The sequence below is a fragment of the Heloderma suspectum genome, chromosome 1 (assembly GCF_057233095.1).
Source record: "Heloderma suspectum isolate Gila_16-S chromosome 1, 16-S_ref, whole genome shotgun sequence".
Lineage (NCBI taxonomy): Eukaryota > Metazoa > Chordata > Lepidosauria > Squamata > Helodermatidae > Heloderma > Heloderma suspectum.
The window spans coordinates 388,848,956-388,872,805 of NC_139458.1; the positions used below are offsets into that span (position 1 = coordinate 388,848,956).

The 23,850-nt window shown below is 44.8% G+C and overlaps 1 protein-coding gene across 1 annotated transcript in view; it reads right to left on the reverse strand.

Annotated features, from left to right (window-relative positions):
* Positions 1-23,850, reverse strand: part of ALK (ALK receptor tyrosine kinase) — a 903,954-nt gene continuing 880,104 nt past the window's right edge. The window contains exons 23-29 of the mRNA XM_084820831.1: positions 22,764-22,893; positions 9,217-9,314; positions 8,387-8,479; positions 6,310-6,411; positions 5,283-5,417; positions 3,648-3,738; positions 1-672 (exon numbers count right to left, since the gene is read on the reverse strand). Of these exons, the coding sequence (XP_084676957.1) occupies positions 1-672; positions 3,648-3,738; positions 5,283-5,417; positions 6,310-6,411; positions 8,387-8,479; positions 9,217-9,314; positions 22,764-22,893 (1,321 nt within the window). The remainder of the gene's footprint in view (positions 673-3,647; positions 3,739-5,282; positions 5,418-6,309; positions 6,412-8,386; positions 8,480-9,216; positions 9,315-22,763; positions 22,894-23,850) is intronic.

The window sequence follows — 23,850 nt, forward strand, 5'->3', positions numbered from 1 at the left end:
CTAGGGTGAGGGCCCTCGTAACTGCTGGCACAGGGGTGGGGCCGAGGTTTCCAAGGGCAAGCCCTGCTGTTGGTATCCATAGTTAACGTTACCACAGGGGAAATGGCGAAGCCTGAACAGAGGCACTTCCTTAACACTGGCTGTCAGTGAGGATGGTTCTAGAAGAAGGGAGGAGCTTGGCAGCCTCCCAGTCACAATGCTGGGTCCCAAAGTACAGTTCCCTTCATGCCCTAAACCTTCCCTCTCAGTTGCCTCTTTCTCTGCCTGTGAAGTGTTTTTGACAATGGGCTTCTCTGAAAACCAGGAACCATACGTTGGGTTCCAGAGGTTGGTGGGCTTGTTTCTGGAGCCCCGGCCTTTGTGGAGCTCAGTCGCAGAATTGGACTGAGTGTACGCCATGTTGACATGTCCCCCTTCCAGGGGAGCCTGTATGGTAGCACGGACTGGCGTCTCGACACCAGCCACTTTCATGAGAGATTTTCCTGGGGGGAGGGCTGAGGCCTGAGTGGGCGGGGAAGGCAGGAGCTGCTCAGCACCCTTTTTCTCTTGCTGAGGCAAGACTAACAGAGGAGGAATTGCTTCAGGGTCTTCAGGACGCACTGGGACCTTTTCCTCTTCTTCAATGCACGGGCCATATTCCACTGGCAGAACGGTGTTGATAACATCAGGATCCTACAGGGAAGGAAAATGAAGAGTTCAAAACATGGGTGTTTAAAAAAAAAAAAAATGCTCGACACTCAAAAAGCTCTGGTGGAGAAATCTCCCTTTTATTCATAAGGAGAGGGGCTTTTTTCCTGTCTCTAGGCATGGCTGAGAATTTCATGTCAGTTTGGTTTCGATAACAATTTACCGAAATTTGCAAAGTTCCCCATATTCAGGACAAAAAGAGCTTGAGATTTTAAAAAAATGTGGGAGGGAGAAACCAAAAAGGAAAGATTGTCCATCCAGACCGGCTTTGAGTGCTTTGCTCTTGCGTCATCCACCATGTCAGTGCTTAATGAGAGCTGCCCTCTCTTGGTCCTCATCTTTCACAGGTACATGGCAGGCAGGTACAAGGAGTTCCTCTTTATGCTGGGAATAGCCGCATCTATTCAATTTGGCTGGTGTTGAAGGGTGACCATTTTGTTTCAGTTGGTTCTTGATAGGAATTTACCAACCTTTGCAAAATTCTTCATATTGCGGAGAAAAGAGAAATTGAGATTTAAAAAAAACTGAATGAAGCAGGAAGCGAAACAGACGGATTCGCCCATCCCTATCTGTCCCCCATAATATGAGAATTCATGAACTACGGCTCCGTGCAATTCACATTGTCATTGTTATTATTATTACATTTATATCCTGCCTTTCTTCCAAGGAGCTCAAGATGACACACATGATTCTCCTCCCCCACCGATTTTATCCTCGCAATGACCCTGAGAGAAAATGACTTGCTGACGTTCACCCAGTGACCTTCATGACTGAGGGCAGATTTGAACCTGGGTCTCCCCAGTCCTAGGCCAGCACTCTAACCAGTACATGACACAGGATCTCTCTCATGGAACCCACTGCCAGAAGAGGTAGTGATGACTGGTGCCTTGGATGGCTTTAAAAGAGCATTCAAAGAATTCATAGGAGAGAGGCCCATCAACAGCTGTTGGCTGTGATCACCTCCCTTTTCAGGGAGCCCAGTTGCTGGGAGGCAATGGCAGGAGAGGGCTATTATAACCTACTTGTGGGCTTCCTGGGGGCATCTGATTGGCCATGGGGTGCCGGGCTAGGTGGACCTTTGGTCTGATCCAGCAGGGCTTTTCATATAAGGTTATAACAACCCTACTGTTGAATAACATCTTTTATTCACTGGGATACTTAAGTGTTATGCAAAAGTGTTATGCAAAAGTGTTATGAGGTGGTCAAAAACAATTTCTTTATTCAGAAATATTGGGGATTGAGCAGAAGAGATATTTCCTGAGAGTCTTAACCTTTGCTTCCAGAAACTCAGAATAGCAGTGGAGAAAGCCTATTGGAGTTTTACATGACAAATGATCTGGATCTGCTAGAGGTCCTCCCCTTTTGGAAAGAGGTAAGGAGCTGCTCTTGATGTATGTTTGGAACATGTAATGGTGTAACAATTCTGACCCTGTCATACTGTTTGTTGTCCTGTTAGCCACTTTTATTACAGGAACACGTTTTCCCCCCAGGCATCTCTGGAATATATCCCTACAATGTGGGCTATTCAAAAGAAGTGTAGGTAGCGGAGGACAGGAAGGCCTGGCGTGCTATGGTCCATGGGGTCACGAAGAGTCGGACACGACTTAACGACTGAACAAGGACAACAAGGATTACACAACCAATTTGCACAGGTCTATAAGGATGGAATCAGGGGTTGGTATCACTGGGCACCTGCTGAGGCCCACAACCCCTCGGGGGGCCCACTGCTGACCCCCAGTGCCTTCTGGCTGTTCTTACTCCTCCTGGCAAACAATAAGCAGAATGATGAAATGGAACAGCATTATCCTCTTGCTTTCCCCTCTCCTGGGTGGTTGTGTGGCTTGAGCCCTGAGGAAGAGGGCAAACGCATGGGCAGCAGTGACAGTGGCACACAAGAGACGGGCTCACTTAGAGCATGTTGCCTACGGGTCCCCCAGAACCTGGAGCCAACACTGAAAAGGAGCACTAAGAATATATGAGGAATTCCAGAATCCCTTTCTGGGCTGTACCACCACCTTGGACAATAGTGCTAGATTAGGAGAACTGTTGGCATGTGAGTTTCCTTTCCTTCCCTTCCCTTCCCTTCCCTTCCCTTCCCTTCCCTTCCCTTCCCTTCCCTTCCCTTCCCTTCCCTTCCCTTCCCTTCCCTTCCCTTCCCTGGTAAGGGGAGCAATTTAGTAAGGAGAGCAAGAGAATAGGCAGAGTTAGCTTCACCTTTCTCCACTCCCCCTCCCATGGGCTCCTTGCAGTTCTCATCTGTCCTCCCTTGTAAATAGAAGAGCTTTACTGGTGCTTGTCCCCCACCCCCACCCCCCAGGACAGCCTGGCAGTATCGAAGGAGAGGCAAGCTGCAGGTGGGGGGTGGGGAGGCAGGGGCTCCCCTTTGGGAGCACAGGAGGCAGATCCAGCATTGGTCTCTGCATCCACTGAGCCATGGGAACGTCTGCTGCTCATCCTGCCATCTCTTCGATCTTTCTGGAGAAACTTGGTGGCTGAGTGTGGAGAAGGAGCCATTGTACCCTGGGGCTGGGGACAGGAGCATCTTGGGAGTCTCTTTGTGATGACTCCCCTTCCCAGCTGCAAACACACAGCCCCTGTCGCCACCACCCTCGGCCTCTCCTTGCTTTAGAAGTTGCAAGCTCTGGATGAAATAACAGGTTGTCTTATGGATGGGGACGTCACTAGCGAGCCATAATGACTACCAATGCAGTTAAACTATCTGTGGCCTATGTGGTTTCACTAGATCCGTAACCACTTTTCTGGTTAGGAATTGTCAATTCCTCTGACAATTCTGTCCCGAGGAGGACTTGCCAGTGTTCTGAGAGCCCTGCCAATTGCAACAAAGGCACCATCATCGCAACGTGTGCTCTGGTTGGCTTGGCTCAGTGGTTGGCATGTTCCCCTTCGGAGTTCCTTGCAAAAGGCAACGTAAGATGATGAAGCCAAGTAGAGTCAGATACCTGGGTGCAGTACTCAATCCTTTCCAGTATTATGGCAAAGTTCGGCCTGTCTTCAGGCTGGTGTTGCCAGCACTGGGTCATTATCCGATACCTACAACAGCAGCAGGAGACCACATGGTGAATGGCAAGAGAGGAGCCAGCAGGCTGAGTTACGTAGACACCCAGTTTGTTACAGGAGATGGGGAGCCAGACCCAACAAGCAAACAAATTAAAATCCCTAATCATTTCTATTTATATATCTAATGAGTTGGATCCAGACTTAGTCATACTTAGAGCAGGCCCGCTGAAATAAATGGGAATTCAGTTACTCATGACTAACTTACATCCCATTGATTTCAATAGGTCTACTCCAAGTATGACTAAGTCTGGATCCAACTCATTGTCTGTAACCATAAATCCATTCACATCTGGATTTCAGGTCATGTCCCCCTACTTTCTTCACTAGCTTGGTAAAATGAAGTCACTCTTTTCAATTTATTTCATGTCCCAAAGGCAGCAACCTTATGCACATTTACTAGGGAGTAGGCCTAGCTGGAATTATTTCCAGGTAAACAAGCATAGGATGGTTCTGCAAATACAGCTGCTAATGACATGCCATAAAATTACATGGAGCTAACTTTTCATATCAATCACTTTGTAAGTATTTTTTATTGAATGAATTTTTATTGTAAGCCATTATGAATAGATTGGAATAGAGGGGAAAACCATAAGAACTCATGCTGTTTGAAGGTGGTGTTTTCTCCATATATCAGGAAGGCAATCAAGGGTTCCTGTGTCAAATCAAAAGTAACACTGAGGAGGTCAGTGCATAAACTTTGTAGTTGCATTTCTGATTATAATGGAACTAGCACAGCTGAAGCTTGACTGAAGCCCACTAAAATGGGCTAAAACCTAGGTGCTTAACTTGGAGTGGGTCATTGTATATTAGTTTGCTACCCAAGAAATGTTCATCCACATGAGAAGGAAATTTGTGGAGTCCTTGATGTTTCATTTCCTGGCAGCATCAGGGCATATATCAGCAGGATATATCATTACATGAATTTAATTCAGCTAGTGGCTCTCATGCTATTTGCAAGAGAAGGCAAAGAATCTTGACTTATTGCAAGAGGATGAGCACTTTGAATATGGCACCAGCCAGTGATTAGTACCCATCAAAATGGCTGTGGCTGCTAATCTAAAATGGCTGACCACTGCAACTAATGGCAACATTCATTCTATTATACTAACAGCAAACTCATTCTCCTTATGGAGCTAAAATGGCACCATCCATGCAAAAGACAGAGGTATCAACAACTTTGGGGGAAACCCAAGGTTTACGGAAGTATAAGAAATCTTTAAAAAAATAAAATCCTCAAAGGGAGGACCCCCAAAACAGCACGATGAGCACTGAGCACGCTGACCGTCTGGAAGGACAGATAGGAGACCAGGGAGGAGGGGGAATGGAATACCCTGGGACATGGCTGGCTGGCTGGCTGGCACCTTGAGCAGGAGCACCCCATACTGCAACATTTTGTTGCAGGTCTCACTGGTTTTAGCACACATGGCAGTACAAAGATATCTTTCCAGAGCAGAGAGAATTCAGAAGGTAAGACAAGTTGCACTTATAGAGCATGTAGGTCCTTAAATGTTTCATACACTGGGCCAGGGCAATTCTTGGGTGGATCCATCCGTCCTCCACTGGTTACGAACTCCAAGACCTCCTGGTTACTTTTGCTGGGATAGGGCATGTATCCAAGAGAGAATATTTCCCACAGCAACACTCCAAATGACCTGGACGCAGAAGAGCAAGGAATAAGGTCATGGATATACATGCTGAAACCCATGTAAAGATATCTGGATCGGGGCCAAAACTTGCAAAACCCGTTTATGTTGTGCAGCCACGATTGTGTGGCCTGTGGCTGTGGGCTCCTTTTGCAGCATCAGAGGTGCTATATTGCGCTTCCCGCAGTGGGCCAGTTCAGACAACATGACAGTCCATGTGTTAAGCAACCCATGCGCTCTTGGGGCCAAACAGGGGAAAGCAGATGTGCTGCCGTCAGCGTGCCTGTCACTGCTGCTTTTAGTCAGCGAGCGATGAGCGGCTCTGTCGTAAGTTGCTTAGCGCGTTGCCTGAACCTGGACCACAAGTTTGTTGAAGGGCGAAACGACCCAGCAGTTAACCCAACCACAAGCTGAGTAAATGTGGGAGTGACGGGTGCGCTGCAGGCAGCATGCCCACTCTCTCCCGTTCGTGCATGACAGCCTATGAGTTGTGTAACCCATGGGCTCTCATGTCGTGCGGACCAGGTCAATGCATCAGATGTTTGCAGTCATAGGAGAGGAGCACGTATCACGACTCCTTTCCACCCCAGGGTCGCTCCAGTCCCTGGGAAAGAAGAGGCTGGCACTGGAAGGAGCTGCAGCATGGCTTCCTCCCAGATGACTTCTGACATTACTAAGTGGCACAGGAACGAGCCACAGTGCTGCAGATCCTACACTGGTTAAAGGTAACACTGGAAGGAGCCCTGTGTCAAATTCAAAGCTGGTTTATTTTGTATATCAGAAGCCATTACAAAAACAGAAGCAACACAGACTGCTGCAGGAGAAATATGGGCTGCTACACTGAAAACCTTTGGCAGTAAGGCTGCTTGTAACATAGATGGAAAATACTGAGTGGGCCTACCAGGTGTCTGTTTTGGATGTGAATATCCCTTCCATGAAGGCCTCTGGCGGCATCCACTTGACTGGCAGCATTGCACATCCTCCTTTTCTGTAGTAGCTGGCCCTGTTCAGGAGGGGAGAAATATTAACAAGAACATGTATTGACTTCTGAACTAATTGGCTCCAGAATGTGGCTGCAAGAGTGGTCAGCATTTCTCTTTCTTTCTTTCTTTCTTTCTTTCTTTCTTTCTTTCTTTCTTTCTTTCTCTTTTTTCCCTTTCATTAAAAAAAGCAGCACAGCAGGATTATGCCCTATATATAATTCTCCAACATTCAAAAAAAAGGGGGACATGCAGGACACTCCTGACACTGCAGAGCAGTTGGGAAAGCCTTACTCATGGGGACAGCCTCCTTTCACCCTTGTGCACAGGGTAAGCCACATTTACTAAGAATATTTAAAACCCACTTTTCTGACAGAATCTTGCTCAATGGCATCGCTCTGCACAGTATGAGGAGCCAAATCACGGCAATAGGATTGTGACATGGGGTTAGTGGGAAGGTTCAGGCATGCACCACAGTGTTTGTTTGGAAGACCTGGGGCAAGGCAAGTGTACCTGTACTGTGTGGGTACCTGCCTGTATATTTTTTCCTCATAGGGCAGATAGCTGCTTTGAAGGCTGTGTGGGGTTTTAATGAGGGAAATGTTGTAGGGGGAGCAGGAAGGCTTCAAACCCCATCCCCCAATGCTATAGTCCTGATCAGAGTCCCACACCCCATGGCCGAGAGAAAGGGAGAGAGAGCACACAAAACACACACACCATGGGAGATCTGATCATGGCTCTCCTGCATATGATTGGCCTATACACATCCTGTGGAAGTGTAAACTGAAGTGACAGAATTAAGCCATCTGCAACCTGGGACAGTTTTAGTAAGGCAACTACCACAACTATGCAAATGCCCAGTTGTGGTGCCTCATGCAGACACCGCAGGTGAAATGCACAAGTAATGTGACCATGTAGACCAGGAGTATTGGTCGCCAGCACTGTGGGCCAAATCTGGCCCCCAGGGCCCCCAATTCAGCCATCCATGCTTTGCCAGATGGCCACGCCCCCTCCCCCTGGCCCCACCCATTTCCCCAACGGCCCATCATTTGGTGGTTTCTTAGCATTTGCACGTCCTGTCCTCCCATTCTAAAAGGCTGAGATGCTTCTCCTAACGTTTAGTTACTGGCAGTAAAAGATTTAAGCTGAAATTGAATTTGGCCCTTGGGTTGAAAGAGGTTTGATATTGTAGACAGATCCTCCTTGTCCTGGAAATCCTGCCCCCCTTTGCTTTAAAGAAAGCAAAGGCAGTTCAAAATAACCCATCTCGTTAAGTGTCACATTTTTACTACGCAGAATTGTATTCTTGTGGGTAGGGTTCTCAAGCAACAAAAGGTTAACACCCACCTGCAGCACTGCTAAGTAAAAGCCCATCCCAACAGTTCTCTGTCACAACTGTCTGATGGGTGGCTCTATATATTGTATCATGTGACAAAGTCATTCTCCAGCCTGACATTAGAGGGCACTGTGAGAACAGCAGTGTTGCATTATGGATGAGACTGAAGTCATTCAAGTCTCCCGAGCACTTTCTGCAACTGCAGAATCATTAATCCCAGTGGCCTGGATAAATTCCAGGATGGATAATTACATTCTCCTGACCCTTCCCCCACCCAGTCTTTTATATGCTGTAAAGTGAAGATATTTACCAATGACACTGAGAATGAAGGGGACAGGGGTCAATGCCCAGGAGGATTAAACTGAAACTTTAGAACACGTGGAAAAAGTGAAGAAAAGGAAGGATGGTTAGAACTGCATGCTAACAACATAATACAAGATAACGGCCCATGAAAATGACCAAGCAAACTGATCTGAGGAAGCTGGGGTGAGCCCATAGCACTGAGGTAACTATTAATACTGTGCGGCAGTATTTGGAAATATTACAAGACACTGAGCAGAACAGAAAGGCCTTCAAAGAAGTTAAGCTAGACAAATAAATAAACCCTGTCCAACTCATAACCTCCCACCTGGTGCTGCTAATAATAAGCTACTTTTCCTTACCTGTATATATCCCGGGCCATCCCAAAATCTCCAATTTTAGCTATTCTCCCAGGACCTTTACAAGTAAGGAGGCAATTTCGAGCTGCAATGTCTCTAAGAAACAAAAAGAGAAAGGAAGGGGTTCTTTAAATAAAAATGAAATAAAGTTGGCAGACATCTGTGGAATAATGCCCTTGGATGAACAACTGCTCAACTCATTGGAAAGCTAAGGGCACAAATGATTGACTATTGAACATTCTCGTTGGTTTTTCCATAGAAAGCCGAGATAGGAGATTCAGCAGAACAGGATTTAAAACTCCACAAATCACTCCCGTTAGTAAACACAAGTACACACACACGCAACTACCAAGAAGGAAAAAGGGCTTTGCTCCTTCTTAGTTGGTACCTGTCTTGAAAGCAAAACCAACCAACCAAACAAAAAACTCATCTACCTCATTTTTTTCCTGGTTGACTGGCAATGGTAGGAACAATTAGATGTTCAACTGTGGGTATATATTTTGAAGTCTTTAACTATTCGAACTAAACTGGTAGTACCTTATATGCAAATGCTTCAAAATATGTAAGTATCCACTTTAAAGTGCTGGTACCTATTTAAAAAGTGCTGAATGCTGCCGTACAAATATAATGCCTAATTTGTTCCCTGATCTTTTGTCTTTCTTATTTTTTTTTAATGTTCTGAGGCACTGAACCTCTAGGGGGCAGGAGTGCACAGCCATCCTTGCCATGGCATTGCTCATATACTTTTTTTTTTTAGTTAGCCTGTTGCCAGTTAAGTCACACAGAGGGCATTTGGTAGTGGTCCCTCAACAACAAATGGTTCTTCTACTTACCTGTGAATGAAGTGATTTTCTTCCAAATATTGACAACCACAAGCAATGTCCCGAGCCACATGTAGCAAGTCTAGCATGGTCAGCGAGGAGGGATGAGTCTAAAAAAAGGATCATGAAAAGAATGACACCTCAGACCTATGACTTATCATTGAGTTGGGTCAGTTAAGTAAGGGCTTGCAAAGGGCCAAGAAATCCAACTGGCCACAATGCTGGAATTAGATGCTTCTAACCTTTTGAGAATCTCAGTGTACACATTTACTGTGAAGAAGCATGTTTAAGCTCATATTAATGCCGGCTTGAAAAAAGCAGAGACAGTTCCCGCAAAGGGTCTGAAAGCCAGAGGGGTACCTGAGTGCTGTTGTCAATGGCTGGTGGGTGAACATCTACTCGCCAACCCCCTTTTGCCCCTCCACAGTGACCATCTTCTTGTTTTCTAAGCATCCCATTAAACCTTTTCTCTAATCTCTCTGTTGCTAACAAACATCAACACCTGTATGCAATATTAAGCACCTTTAAAGTGGGAAATTATCCTAATGGGAATCATTTTCTATCAGTAATCAAATGTGATTTTCTAATTCTCAAATCAGGATTTTTTTCCTTTCTAGTGCAAAATCTAGATTCCCATAGAGACAGAATGAAAATATATAGCCAGGGGAACACCGCTCGAAGAGTCCTCCCTTTTCCATTGCCCAGGTTATTAATTGGAAACAACAAGTGATATACATACACTATACCAGGGGCGCAGAACTTACAGCCTGTAAGGTGAATCTGGGGTACTGAGATTTCCAATCTGGCCTACAGACAAAGCTCTGTGGGCCCCATCACTCTCCCTGGCCCCGCCCCCTGCCCCTGACAGCATCTGCTGCCCTCTCCCCTTTCCACTTTTCTCTGTGCAGAGTCCCAGGGCTCCGTGCCTCCCTCTGCATGGAGAACTGGACTGGGCTGGCACTCGGAGGAGCAGCTCCTCCCGGTGCCGGCTGAGTCCCTTGGGGTGCTGCATGCCATCCCAATCAGAACAATGAGTGGCAGGCCACTCAGCCAGTGCTTGGAGGAGCAATTTCTCCAAGCACCGAGTGGTGGCCATCGTCGTCATCATTATTAGTATGCCGCTTTTCCACAAAATTGTGGCCAAAGCGGCTCACAGCATAAGAAATGAACAAAAATAATATGGTTTACAAGATATCAAACAGCAAAACATATAACACTATTCAAGGAATACAACAGAAACAATTACAAACCAACATAATGTTCACAAATACATACATAGTAGAAATATCAATATATATATATATATAATATCCAGTAAAACAGTACAAATAAACTAAACTAATTCAACCACTGAGCACTAAACAGGAGAGAGAATGAAGCATAATACAAAAAGATTCACAAATATAAATACATCTCCATTCCACATGAGGGTTCTCCACAATTAGCCTACAAGCACAGGTCCCTTGGTGCGCCATTCCAGTCGGGACAAGTAGCGGTGTGTGAAGCCAGCAACTCAGCCGGTGCTCCGGGAAAGCACCGCTCCAAGCGCGAGATGAGTCCCTTTCTCCATGCAGAGAGAGGCACGGGACTCTGCCTCTCTCTGAATGGAGAAAAGTGGAATGGTCGAAGGGTGGGGCCATATGATGTCATCTGGCCCACCAAATTGGCCCAGGGTGAGGAATTTTGTTTTATTCTTATTTATTGCATTAATATGGCACCTTTTTTCCTCGTACAAGGAACCCAAGGAGGCTTACATTACCCTCATCCTCTTCGTTCTATCCTCACCACAACAATAGAGACTGAAAGAACTGGGCATGTTTAGCCTTGAGAAGAGAAGACTGAGGGGAGATATGACAGCACTCTTCAAGTACTTGAAAGGTTGTCACAGAGAAGAAGGCCAGGATCTCTTCTTGATCATCTCAGAGTGCAGGACACGGAATAATGGGCTCAAGTTACAGGAAGCCAGATTCCGGCTGAACATCAGGAAAAACTTCCTGACTGTAAGAGCAATACGACAATGGAACCAATTACCTGGGGAGGTGGTGGGCTCTCCCACACAGGAGGCCTTCAAGACGAGGCTGGACAGCCATTTGTCAGGGATGCTCTGACTTGGATTCCTGCATTGAGCAGGGGGTTGGACTCGATGGCCTTGTAGGCCCCTTCCAACCCTACTATGCTATGATTCTATGATTCTATAACCCTGGGAGGTAGGTTGGGCTGAGAGTCTGTGACTGGCCCAAAGTCACCCAATGTGCTTCCATGGCCAAGTGGGGACTAGAACCCGGATCTCCTGGCTCCCAGTCCAACACTCTCACCACTACACCATGCTGGAATCCAGTCCCCAGAGGCAAAAATATTCCCTGCCCCTACACTGTAGCCTTGCAAGAGCAATCCACACATAGAAGCAGATTTCCTGTTTACAAGTGCAGATTACCCTCTGGATATGACCTGATGTATGTCTGAGAAAAGGTGCTGCACAGGGAAACCCCTGTCCCAGGTGTAGCACCCAAGGCTGTATGCACACTGATGCTTGGATAAGAGCAACATTGTAAGAGCCGACAGGACTGAAAATCTGATTGGGGAATAGACAAACTGATGACAGATCATGATCGCCAACCATCTTTTCAGAGGGGAGATCCACAGATACAGCCCTCCGCTGCAGGTAAGTATCTCTGGGTTCGGGCTTCTATCTGCTAGTCTGGCAAACTGTATTGCTGGAAGGAACAGATAGAAACTATGGCTTTAAATTAACTCTAGTAGAAGCTATCCATAAATTTTGAGAGGAACTGAGCTGTTAAGTGCAAGCCTTTTCTATATACACACAGATCTTGCTACCTTAGATGTTGCTACCCCTGCACCAGGGAAGACTATGAGCCTTTCTACACAAGGCTGCTAACTGCTGTATCTGCTTTCGGTTTTGTCACAGAACTGAGATCCAAGGTCTACACAAAGAGCTTTCCCTTTTCTGCTCCATAACCTCTAGGTGGCGCTGTACTATAGCAGAATAGTACAAATACACAAGTAGGAAACTACCTTTTCTTTCACTTTCAGAAGCAATACTCCATTTCTTCGGCATTAACATCCCCCCACCCCCTTGCAAAAGTGCTCTTAAAAACAGAAACAAAACTGGAGGATCATGTTGTTGAAAGAACTTATAAACAGCCATGAGTAAGGAATCACAAGTGCACAATAAATGCCTAGTGTAGGGTTGGAAGGGGCCTATAAGACCGTCAAGTCCAACCCCTCATAAAATAGTAGTTCTATTATAGAGATGCTCTATAAATGAAACGTAGAAAGTCTGGCAAGGCATCTGTCCCTGCCAGACTTTACTGTCCCTGGATCATCAGAAGGTACAGGTGAAGGTAGCAGTTTCTGGTATGGCAGGAGGTTTTGCTGGATTTTGCTGTCTCTGGAGCAGGGGAGGCTAAAGAAATTCCAGCAAGATATATGCAACAACATTATTTTAATTTGGACAGGTAGCATAACCTCGCAATTTCAATCTGCACTGCCATATTTTGCAACAGCTAAACCTATTCTCCCTCTCTCTCCAGCTTTCTTTTAGAAACTTTTCCAATTCCCCCAGCCCCAACAATTGATCTCCCCAGATCCTTCCCATTTTAAATGGTTTGACATCAAGTCCAAATTTATTTATCAGAGCAAACAAGAACTCTACCTTTTCTCTCGTGCTTAAGCACTTTTAAAGCGGCAGATTCAGGCAGTGAGTGAGGGCACAGTGAGGGGCAGCCAGTTCTTTTATGAGGTGCTGAATAACCACATATAGGAAAATTCTAATTTTACACACACTTCCACACCAGTGGGACTCTGCTTTTAACCTCTACTGAGTAGAGGAGCAGGCACAGGCTAGTCTAGAACAATCACAAAGCTAGACACAAAAAGGGAAAAGAGGCAATGGAAGGACAAGACTCTCCAGTGGTGGTGACCTGCAAGGTGTGTGCAATGTTTGTTTTCTTGCCTGAGAACAACATGGCCTACATCTGCAACAAGTGCAAGTTGATCACGCTGCTGGAAGAGAAAGTAAGTGGACTGGAGCGGCGACTGTCAACCCTCCGGGGAATAAGAGAACACGAAGAGTTCTTGGACAGAATGGGAGAACTACAGCAGCAAAGGGCAGACCAGAAGCTTGAAGAGCAACAGCAAGATGAGGCAGTGGGAAATGCTGAGGTGAAAAAAAATGGAGTAGAGGATACTCCTTGGAAAACGGTGACAGTTAGGAGAAGAAGAACTAGACGCCACTCTGCACCAGTGGAAGCGGTGGAGCTGTGGAACCGATTCCAGGTACTTGCAGATGAGACTGGAGGACAGCCTGCAGAGGAAGAATCACAGGGGAACCTGCATGAGAGTGAGCAAGAGGCTAAAGGTCAGTCAAACAGAGGCGATGAAACCCAGGCCTACAAGAAGAAGAAGAGAAGAGTGGTAGTAGTGGGAGACTCCTTGCTGCGTGGGATCGAGACCCAAGTATGTCGCGAAGACCCGTGGACTCGCCAGGTATGTTGTCTCCCGGGAGGACAGATTAGAGACGTGACTGAAAGGTTGCCTGCACTCATAAAGCCCACTGACAGGTATCCCTTTCTTCTCATCCATGTGGGAACAAATGATAGCGCCAAGCGGAGCTACAAAGAGATCACGTCAGACTTTGAAGCTTTGGGAAGGAAACTCAAGAACTTTGGGGCCCAGATAGTTTTCTCATCCATCCTTCCAGTAGTTAGAAGAGGGATAGAAAGGGAACGAAAAATACTCCGGGTGAATGACTGGCTACGAAGGTGGTGCCGACGAGAGAGATTTGGATTCTGGGACCACGGGCTATACTTCCTGGAAGATGGGCTGTTGGCTAGGGATGGGTTGCACCTCACAAAGGCTGGGAAGAATGTGTTTGGCCACAGCATGAAGAACTTCATCAGGAGGGCTTTAAACTGAATCCTACGGGGAAGGGAGATGTAATGTTGGGGGTAACAATGGACGTAGGCGCATGCACTGCAATGGAGAGAACAGCTCTGATAGCGTCCAATAATAGTCTTCAGACACAGGTAGGAAGAAAGCCAGACTATGAAGCACATGGTCTTCGATGTCTATATACTAATGCCCAGAGTATGGGAAACAAACAGAACGAACTTGAACTCTTAATACAGGAGGGAAATTATGACTTGATAGGTATAACTGAGACTTGGTGGGATGACTCTCATGACTGGAATACAGCAATTGAAGGATATAACTTGTTCAAAAAGAACAGGAGGAACAGAAAGGGAGGCGGGGTTGCACTGTATGTGAAAAATACATATCTCTGCACAGAAATACAGGAGGAGGAGCTTGGTAGCCCCATCGAGAGCATCTGGGTTGAAATAAATGGAGCAAAGAATAAAAGGAACCTGGTGGTCGGAGTCTACTACCGGCCACCCAATCAAGGAGAAGACAAGGATGAAACTTTTGAAAAGCAAATAGCCAATGTTTTAAGGAAGCATGATGTAGTAGTAATGGGGGACTTCAATTTCCCCGATATTTGTTGGGAGACAAATTCTGCAAAACATGGCCCCTCCAGGAAATTCCTGACTTGTGTGGCGGATAACTTCCTCCTACAGAAAGTAGAGGAAGGAACTAGAGGATCGGCTATCCTTGACTTGATCCTAACCAACAGAGATGACTTAGTGGATAAAGTAGCAGTTACAGGAACTCTGGGGGAAAGCGACCATGTTGTACTTGAGTTCTTGGTTCTAAGGGAAGCAAAAGCCGAGTGTACTCAAACGCGTACCCTGGATTTTAGGAAAGCTGATTTTAATAAACTCAGAACAATGATCAGTAAGGTCCCATGGCAAGCAATGCTAGCGAGAAAAGGAGTCCAAGATGGGTGGGAACTTTTAAAAAAGGAAATTCTCAAGGCACAATCACAAACAATTCCAACAAGAAGAAAAGGTGGAAGACAACAGAAGAAGCCAATGTGGCTTCACAAAAAGCTTAGGGATGACCTGAAAACAAAAAAGGACACATATAGGAAGTGGAAAGAAGGCCAAGTAACAAAGGAAGAGTACAGGCAGGTAGCACAGAATTGCAGGGATGGCGTCAGGAAGGCTAAAGCGGAGAACGAGGTGAGGTTAGCGAGGGATGCTAAAAACAACAAAAAGGCTTTCTTCAGCTACGTGCATAGTAAAAGGCAGAGGAAAGAAATGGTTGTTCAGCTATTAAATAAGGATGGCAAAATGATAACAGAGGACAAAGAAAAGGCAGAGGTGCTCAATTCCTACTTTGGCTCAGTCTTCTCCCAAAAGAGGGTCTATGACCCCCCTGGCAAAGGCGAAGTACAGGCTGAAGGGGCAGGATTGCAGCTTGAGATCGACAGGCATATGGTCAAGGAACACCTCATTACTTTGAATGAGTTCAAATCTCCAGGGCCAGATGAACTGCATCCTAGAGTCATAAAGGAACTGGCAGAAGAACTCTCAGAACCGCTGTCTATTCTCTTTGAGAAATCATGGAGGACAGGGGAAGTGCCAGATGACTGGAGGAGGGCTAACGTTGTCCCTATCTTCAAAAAGGGTAAAAAGGAGGAACCTGGGAACTACAGACCAGTCAGTCTGACATCAATCCCTGGGAAAATTCTGGAGCAGATCATAAAGCAATCCATCTGGAAGCACCTTGACAACAATGCCGTGATTACTCGAAGCCAACATGGATTTGTCAAAAACAAGTCCTGCCAGACAAATCTGATCTCATTTTTTGATCAAGTCACCTCCCTTGTAGACCGTGGGAATGCTGTAGACATCATATACCTCGACTTCAGCAAAGCTTTCGACAAAGTGCCCCATGATATCCTGATGAGCAAACTAGCTCGAAGTGGGCTAGATGAAACAACGATCCGGTGGATCCACAGTTGGCTACAGAATCGGACTCAAAGAGTGCTTATCAATGGGACCTTCTCAAGCTGGGGAGAGGTAACGAGTGGGGTACCGCAGGGCTCAGTCCTGGGCCCAGTGCTCTTCAATATTTTTATTAATGACTTGGAGGAGGAGGTGCAGGGAATGCTGATCAAATTTGCAGATGACACAAAATTGGGAGGGATAGCTAATACTTTGGAAGACAGAAACAAAATTCAAAGTGATCTGGATAGACTGGAGTGCTGGGCAGAAAACAACAGAATGGCATTTAATAGGGACAAATGCCAAGTTCTGCACCTAGGAAAAAGAAACCAAATGCACAGTTACAAGATGGGGGATACGTGGCTCAACCACACTACGAGCGAGAAGGATCTTGGAATTGTCGTCGATCACAAGCTGAATATGAGCCAACAATGTGATGTGGCTGCAAAAAAGGCCAATGCTATTTTGGGCTGCATTCATAGAAGCATCGCTTCCAAATCCCGGGAAGTACTAGTTCCCCTCTACTCAGCACTGGTTAGGCCTCATCTGGAGTACTGTGTCCAGTTCTGGGCACCACACTTTAAGAAGGATGCAGACAAACTGGAGAGGGTTCAAAGGAGGGCAACAAAGATGATCAGGGGACTGGAAACAAAGCCCTATAAAGAGAGACTGAAAGAACTGGGCATGTTTAGCCTTAAGAAGAGAAGACTGAGGGGAGATATGATAGCACTCTTCAAGTACTTGAAAGGTTGTCACAGAGAAGAAGGCCAGGATCTCTTCTCGATCATCCCAGAGTGCAGGACACGGAATAATGGGCTCAAGTTACAGGAAGCCAGATTCCGACTGAACATCAGGAAAAACTTCCTGAGTGTCAGAGCAATACGGCAATGGAACCAATTACCTGGGGAGGTGGTGGGCTCTCCCACACTGGAGGCCTTCAAGACGAGGCTGGACAGCCATTTGTCAGGGATGCTCTGACTTGGGTTCCTGCATTGAGCGGGGGGTTGGACTCGATGGCCTTGTAGGCCCCTTCCAACCCTACTATTCTATGATTCTATGATTCTATGATTCTATGTGGCAGGGATACACATTCTGGGTCTGGCACCACACTAGAATTGAGCATGACAAAGAATGAAACAGGTAAGCAAGAGGGTGGTTCTAAGAGCATCCTGCCTACTGTAGATCTTTATGTGTGTGTCCAAGACAGAGATACTGGAGTGATTACAGTGTAGCCTTCCAAGGACCTAATCCAGAATTACTGCTGCAGCAAAGACATTTTGCACAGGCTCTGCTCTATAAGAAGAAAGCAGCACTGTGTCAAATATCAGCTTTCCTCTTGCATAGAGATTTCCCAGAGGGAAATTCTATAGCTCAAAGCTGTAGCAACTCCCACATTTGTCCAGCTGTTTATACCAGTGAAAAGCAGATCTGTGGAGATATGACCCAACATTTCTGCCATGGGCCCCCTCTTCTGCTCCACCACTCTTTTCTCTTGTCCTAGGCTAGATCGACACTACTGCTTTATAGTGCACTGATAACTGTTGGGGCACATTACACATTCGATATACCGCTTTTGTAGTGTTATTTCCTGCTTTTTATTCCACATTATACCACAACAAATGTCATCGTGTGTCCTATGAGTTCTAAGAGGGATATAGTGTTACCATGATGGGATCATAATGATATAACACAAGGTGTAGATCTGGCCCTACTTTCTGAGACGGTAAGACTGGAGAGACCAGCATCAATGAACTTATGTCAATCTTCGTGCTTCTGATTTGTTGATCTTGGTGCAATCTTGGTACAGGGGATCTAGGCGATACCAGTAGGATGGCCCTCAGCAGTATTGTAGACTTGGCTACTGCTAAGTTTTATGTAAAACTCTTTTCTTAGTTTAAGGAGAGAGAGAGAGAGAGAGAGTCTGTGCTGCCTTTTATTCTGCCTCTGCTAAAGTAGAAACTCTTTCTCCGCCAAGGGCAATTTAACAGGGTAATTTGTTTGAGACATGAAGCGTTTGGACCCATTGCATACAGAGGTGCAGAGCACTGGAGTAGCCTTGAAATGCTGAGGAAATTCACTTTACAGCTCCTTGCTGCTCTTGTTCCCCAGATGAAGAGATGATGCAGCCAGCTGGAAAGTGTGTGGTTGCGGGCTGGGGGGCAGGGAGGAGGGACAAGATGGAAGTGTTAAAGCAACACATCCCCCTTGTTAGGTCAAACCTTCTGAAAGGTGACCGCAAAACAAACTGACTCCATTGTTCAGCATAATCACTGCTTTGAGCAGCAAGCCGCAGGACACAAAGGAGGGAAATTACTGCTTATCTTCCCCAAACCTCTCCTGATTGCTTTTCTACATGCAAAACCCTTGAGCAGAGAAGTCTTTTAACTCCTTAGGAGTCTGTTATGTTCAGAACTTGTGCACATTTCAATCCCAAGGATCTGGACAGCCCTGGGGTGTCTGCCTCTCTCAGTTTCATGTCCATCTTGCAGAAATAATGACCTCCTCATAGATAATTTTCTGTATTAAGGTGAAATGGAAATCATATTCAGTATAAGATAAAATAAAACAAAACTGAGGGTGGTCTGAGCAAACTCTGTTGAGACAGATTCTTAAGCTGAGTTTACACAGTCAAAGATGTGTGTACATTTGCCTCTCTTATCTGTATTCCACATGGGTCTGTGTTTGTATTAAAACCCTAATGGGTGAAAAAAAATTCCTACCACAGCTTGGAGATCCATTTATTTTTTCTGAAGATCTTATCATGTGTTTGCTCTTTTTTAGCTTCACCTGTGCTTGCTTGCTTCTGTACAATATAATTCAGAAGACACTGTTGTGGTTTGACTCATCCTGCCATAGATAATTTTTTTTAAAAGGTGGCTCTTTGGGAGTCTTTTCTTCCATCTTAAAGTCATCTTAAGAGAGAGCTAATGCTGTGTTCTACCACTAGTTGTCACTATCTGCAGCTCAGGAGGACTAATGCCATGTTCTATCACTAGGTGTCACTGTTTGCTGACATACCTTTAACTTTAAGGACTTTGGCTGGCTCAAAATGACAATGATAATTGCAAAGCCATTTCACTCACATCAAACTCCCAAAGATGCTTTATTTGGAAGGAGACCTAAAAGTTTTAAAAGCTTCCCATGCCTATTGAAGCGGTGGGAGCGGGTGGGAGTGGAGGGTAGGAGGGAATCAGAGATTAACAGTGCAATTCTATGCAGGTCTAATCAGAAGTAAGCCCCACTGAGATCAATGGGACACATGCTGAGGTATCAGCAAATCGAATCAGTGAAACAAAGTGTGTGTGTGTGTGTGTGTGTGAGAGAGAGAGAGAGAGAGAGGCCATTTCACAAAACCATTTCTCCTCGAATTACTGGGTCAGCTTCATGAATTTTTTATTGAAACATTGCTTCACATGAGCTCTAGTAAGGAGTCATGCTGCACGGTGCTGTTATCAGCAACAACCATTAACAAAAACCATCCTATACTCTGATCTAGATTGCGTGCACCTTTTAAAATAAAATCTACAGAAATCAGGGCCAGCCCAAGAGATTTTGCTGCCTGAAGCAAAGAACAGATGGTGCCCCTTCCATTCCATATATAAATGCTGACTGAACTGGTAGATGAATCTGTCTTCATCACTGATAATGGGACAGCATCCTCCACTGAACCTGAAGGCAGCAGGCTAACTTAGGGGGCAGAGAAGAGGCTGCATGGCACACAGGCCTCTCCTCCAGTGCCTTGCTGCTGCCTCCCAGGATCTGCTATCTGAGGTGAGTACCTCACTCTGCCTAATGGTAGGGCCACTCCTGTACATGTCTGCTTCTCAATCCAAGTAACCAGCCACAGAAAGACAGTCACACACATTGACTGTGTAGGTTCACTTTGAATAATTTCAGAGGGGCAGCTTTGTCAGTCTGTTGCAGGAAAAACAACAAAGAGTCCTCCAACACCTTAAAGACTAACACGTTATTATGGCACAAACATTCCTGGGCCAGATCTCACTTTGTCAGATGCAGGAAGCATTACCTCAGCATTTATGCAGAGTATAAAAGCTCACTTTAAGTCTCTACTTTAGCAGCTTTGAGTAGCCACATAAGAAAGGCAGAATATGGAGTGGTACTTTCTACACAATGTTAGAAACAAAGTGTTCATACTATATCTCTTCATCATTTATAAGTGTTCAGAAAAAAAACTCGAGATGTAACAATCAATTTTTATTCCCTAGGGTGAGTATTGATTCAATTTCAGTTCATTTGGCCTTGCTAAGAGGAGATTGTTGACAGAAGTCTTAAGTGCACTTAGAAGTAGCTTCTATAGAAATATTAGAAATACAAGGTGATTATTTTGAAAGCAGTAGGTTGGATGCAGATTTAGTCATAGTTAGAGTCGACTCATTGAAATCAATGGGGAGTACGTCATGAGTAACTTACAGTAGCCCCATTGAAAGGAATGGGATTTAATTTACTAACTTAAGCCCATGAATTTCAATGACTCTACTCTAGGTATGATTAAATCTGCATCCAACCCAGTGTCTTTAGGATTGGATTGTCTCTCAGTATTGAAAGCTTTTGGGATTTCAAAAGAAAATCCAACAAATTAAGAGTTAGGTCTACCTAAGACATACCACTAAACCATGTGTTAGCAAGCTGTGATGAACCTTGGGCTCACACATTCCTCCCTCCTCCTCCCCAGGTGATGGGGGAGTTTGAAAGTTTCCACTAATGCAGGGATGGGCAACTTGTAGCCCTCCAGATGCTTGGGTCTACAGCTTCCATGGTCCCTCACCATTGGCTATTCTGACAAGGACTGATGGGAGTTGTAGACCAAAACATCTGGAAAGCCATAAGTTGCCCATCCCTGAACAATGTAAGCATGGTTTCATGTTATGTTTGAATTGGGCCATTGTTCATTATAATAATAGAACTTGGGGTCGCTGAACAAAATTGATTGGCAGTAAATTGCGGACAAATGAAAATATTCCTTCGTACAATGCATAATTAATTTATGGAATTTGCTGCCACGTGATGTGATAATGGCTATTGGTTGAAATAGCAAGGTGTAGATAATTCATGTGAGTACAGGTCTACCAAGGAGCTGCCATATTTAGAGGCAGGGTATCTCTGAATACCAGTTCCTAGGGGGCCCAGCAATGTGGGAAGGTTCTTGCCTTCATGGCGTGCTTGTTGATTTCCTGCAAGAATCTGGTTGGCTGTTAACTACTGGAAAAAAGACGCTAGGCCAGGTTGATCCTTTGTTTGATCCAGCAGGGCTTTTCTCTACCACAAGATTTTTCATCCTTTACTGAACTCTATTATACTATTTGTTTTATGTTTCTTGTGGCACAATTCCATTAATCAGCTTTTTTGTGTCTTTTCCAATGTTTTTTTTTCTTATCCTTCGTCTTGTCAAAAGTGTGACAAAACAATCCATCACATATTGTATCTATTCTGAAAGACAGTCACTCTTTACTAGTGCCTGTAAATTATCTGCATGATGAGGAGGCAGGAGGAAGCAATTAGATGAAATTAACATTTCCATGTAATAGGTGCTGGTCAGTAATGGGAAGACATTATGGTAATTTAAAATACATTTTAAAAGGACAGAGCAATACACAGTGCTGCTATAAGGTGCCCAGAACAGACATTCAGGTTTCTTGGTATGTGATACTGTTTCCTTGTGCTCCTATGTATCCTATGTATCCTATGTATCTTGAAAGCTTGCAAATTTTGAAATGTGAGCAACAGTCCAATCCAAGAGATCACCTTTCATTCCAGTGGGCAAACATAGTAACAATGTCTAACTGAGATATTTAAAGATGAGCAAATCTGTCAAGCTTGATTTCTCTGAGGTTCTCATTGTTTTCACTTTTAAGATCATTCCATCTTGTTTCTGCATCAAATTTTGATTTTTGATTTTTTTATCTGCATGAACAGTATGGATTTTTGTGTGCTTTTGGGGGTGGGGGAAATATGCATTTCTGTATGCATTTTTAAAAATGTGCCCATTTTTGAAAATGTACCCATTTTAAAGCAATTTTTCAATGAATTTTCATTTTGCACATTTTGTAAAAGTCCGCATTTTTGCGTACATTTTTTGGAAATGTACACATTATTATGCACTGTTTTTGGTGAACTACATCGCAAGCTTCAGAAATGTACAGAATTGGGTGGTAAACTGCAATTTGGTTTGTTTGGGAAGTGTATAGTAAAATGCGGACCCACTTAATTTCTCATCCATCCCTAGAGATATAGTATCTGATAGAGTAACAACACCTGGAGACATATAATACTAATGTTTACTGGTGGTGGTGGTGGACCTTCTCTTAATGCAGACTCACTCTGATGAGCCTATGAACTAGCAACGCGGAAGGTCACTTTAAAGATCCTGGGTGCCTGCTAAGTCAAGCTGGCTACATGGCGAAGTTTTTTTATCAGTCTGTTTCTCAACTGCCCTATCAACACAGAACCATCGCAGTGTAAGAAGTCTCTTTATGAAAGTTCTAAAAAATCAAAAGAAAAAACAGGAAAAAAAGAAAAGAAAAGAAAAACGAGAGAGCTACAGGCAATGCTTTTTTTTAAAAGCCCGCAACTGAGAGACTAAAAACTAGGCTATGTTTAACTCAGGGAGACCTACAAGAAGAATAGGAGACATAGGACTCAGATTCTAGCATGAAGCAATTATTTTTCCCTTACCGGCCTAGGCCGTGTCTCCCTCAGGAAAGATTTCAAGTCTCCTCCAGCCATGAGCTCCAGCAGAATAAAGCGTGGCAGAGCCTGCAAGCTCACCCCAATGCAGCGCACGATGTTCTGATGGTTGAACTTGCTGAAAGAGAGTTTAAGATACAACTTTGGATTCCAAAGACACAGTTTTGACCCTGATGGTTTGGATTGTGTATGTAGACCACTAGCCAAAAGGTAACAACTTGGCTTGGTTGCAGAAAAATACTGCGAGACTAGAGACTAAAGTTTGGCCAGCGAATTTCTCAAATGGAAGAAACACAATATCCAAGCCTTAAAAGCAAACAAACTTCCTTACAGTGAGGGCTGCTCGGCATGGAAAAGACTGCCTTGGGAAGTGATGGGCTCACCTTTGTTGGAGATACTTGAGCAGAGCCTGGAAGTCTACCTCTTAAGGGTGATGTAGCTGCATCCTGTATTGCAGAGCCTGCACTGAGTAGGGGGTTAGACTAAATGAACTCCAAGATGCCTTCCATCTCTATGATTCTAAAAACAGTGGGCAGCCCCTTGCAAAGGTTGGCAGAAAATATCTATAGCTCTGTCTTAGTCCTGTCCCTTTTGTGCTTCCCTGAACTTTTGAGCAATTGTAGGAGGAGGAAGCAATGGGCTTACTATATTTCAGCGGCAGTTACAAGGTTATTGCCATCACTGAAGTCAACATTCACTTTGGGACAATGTAATTCTGTATTACTGTGTGTGAGAGCTGGTGATGTATAGATGCTAAAGTGACTTTACAAGAAACCAGGAAAACTATAGCTTGAATCTCGTCTCTGCCATAAATTCACTAGGTAGTTTTGTTAGGCAAGCCACTGTCGCTCAGCCCCACTGACTGCAATTTGGGGATGATAACCTACCTTACAGGGTTCTTGTAAGGATCCCAACAGCTTAATATATTGGAGAATCACTTTGAACACTCTTAAAGCACTATATAAATGCGAAATATTATTAAAATGGTTTTGCCTGCATAAAAGCAGGCAATTTTTTTTTCACCCACCGCTTTAAATTCTGTTGGACGTGTGCTTGAGGTGGAAAGGCCATTGAT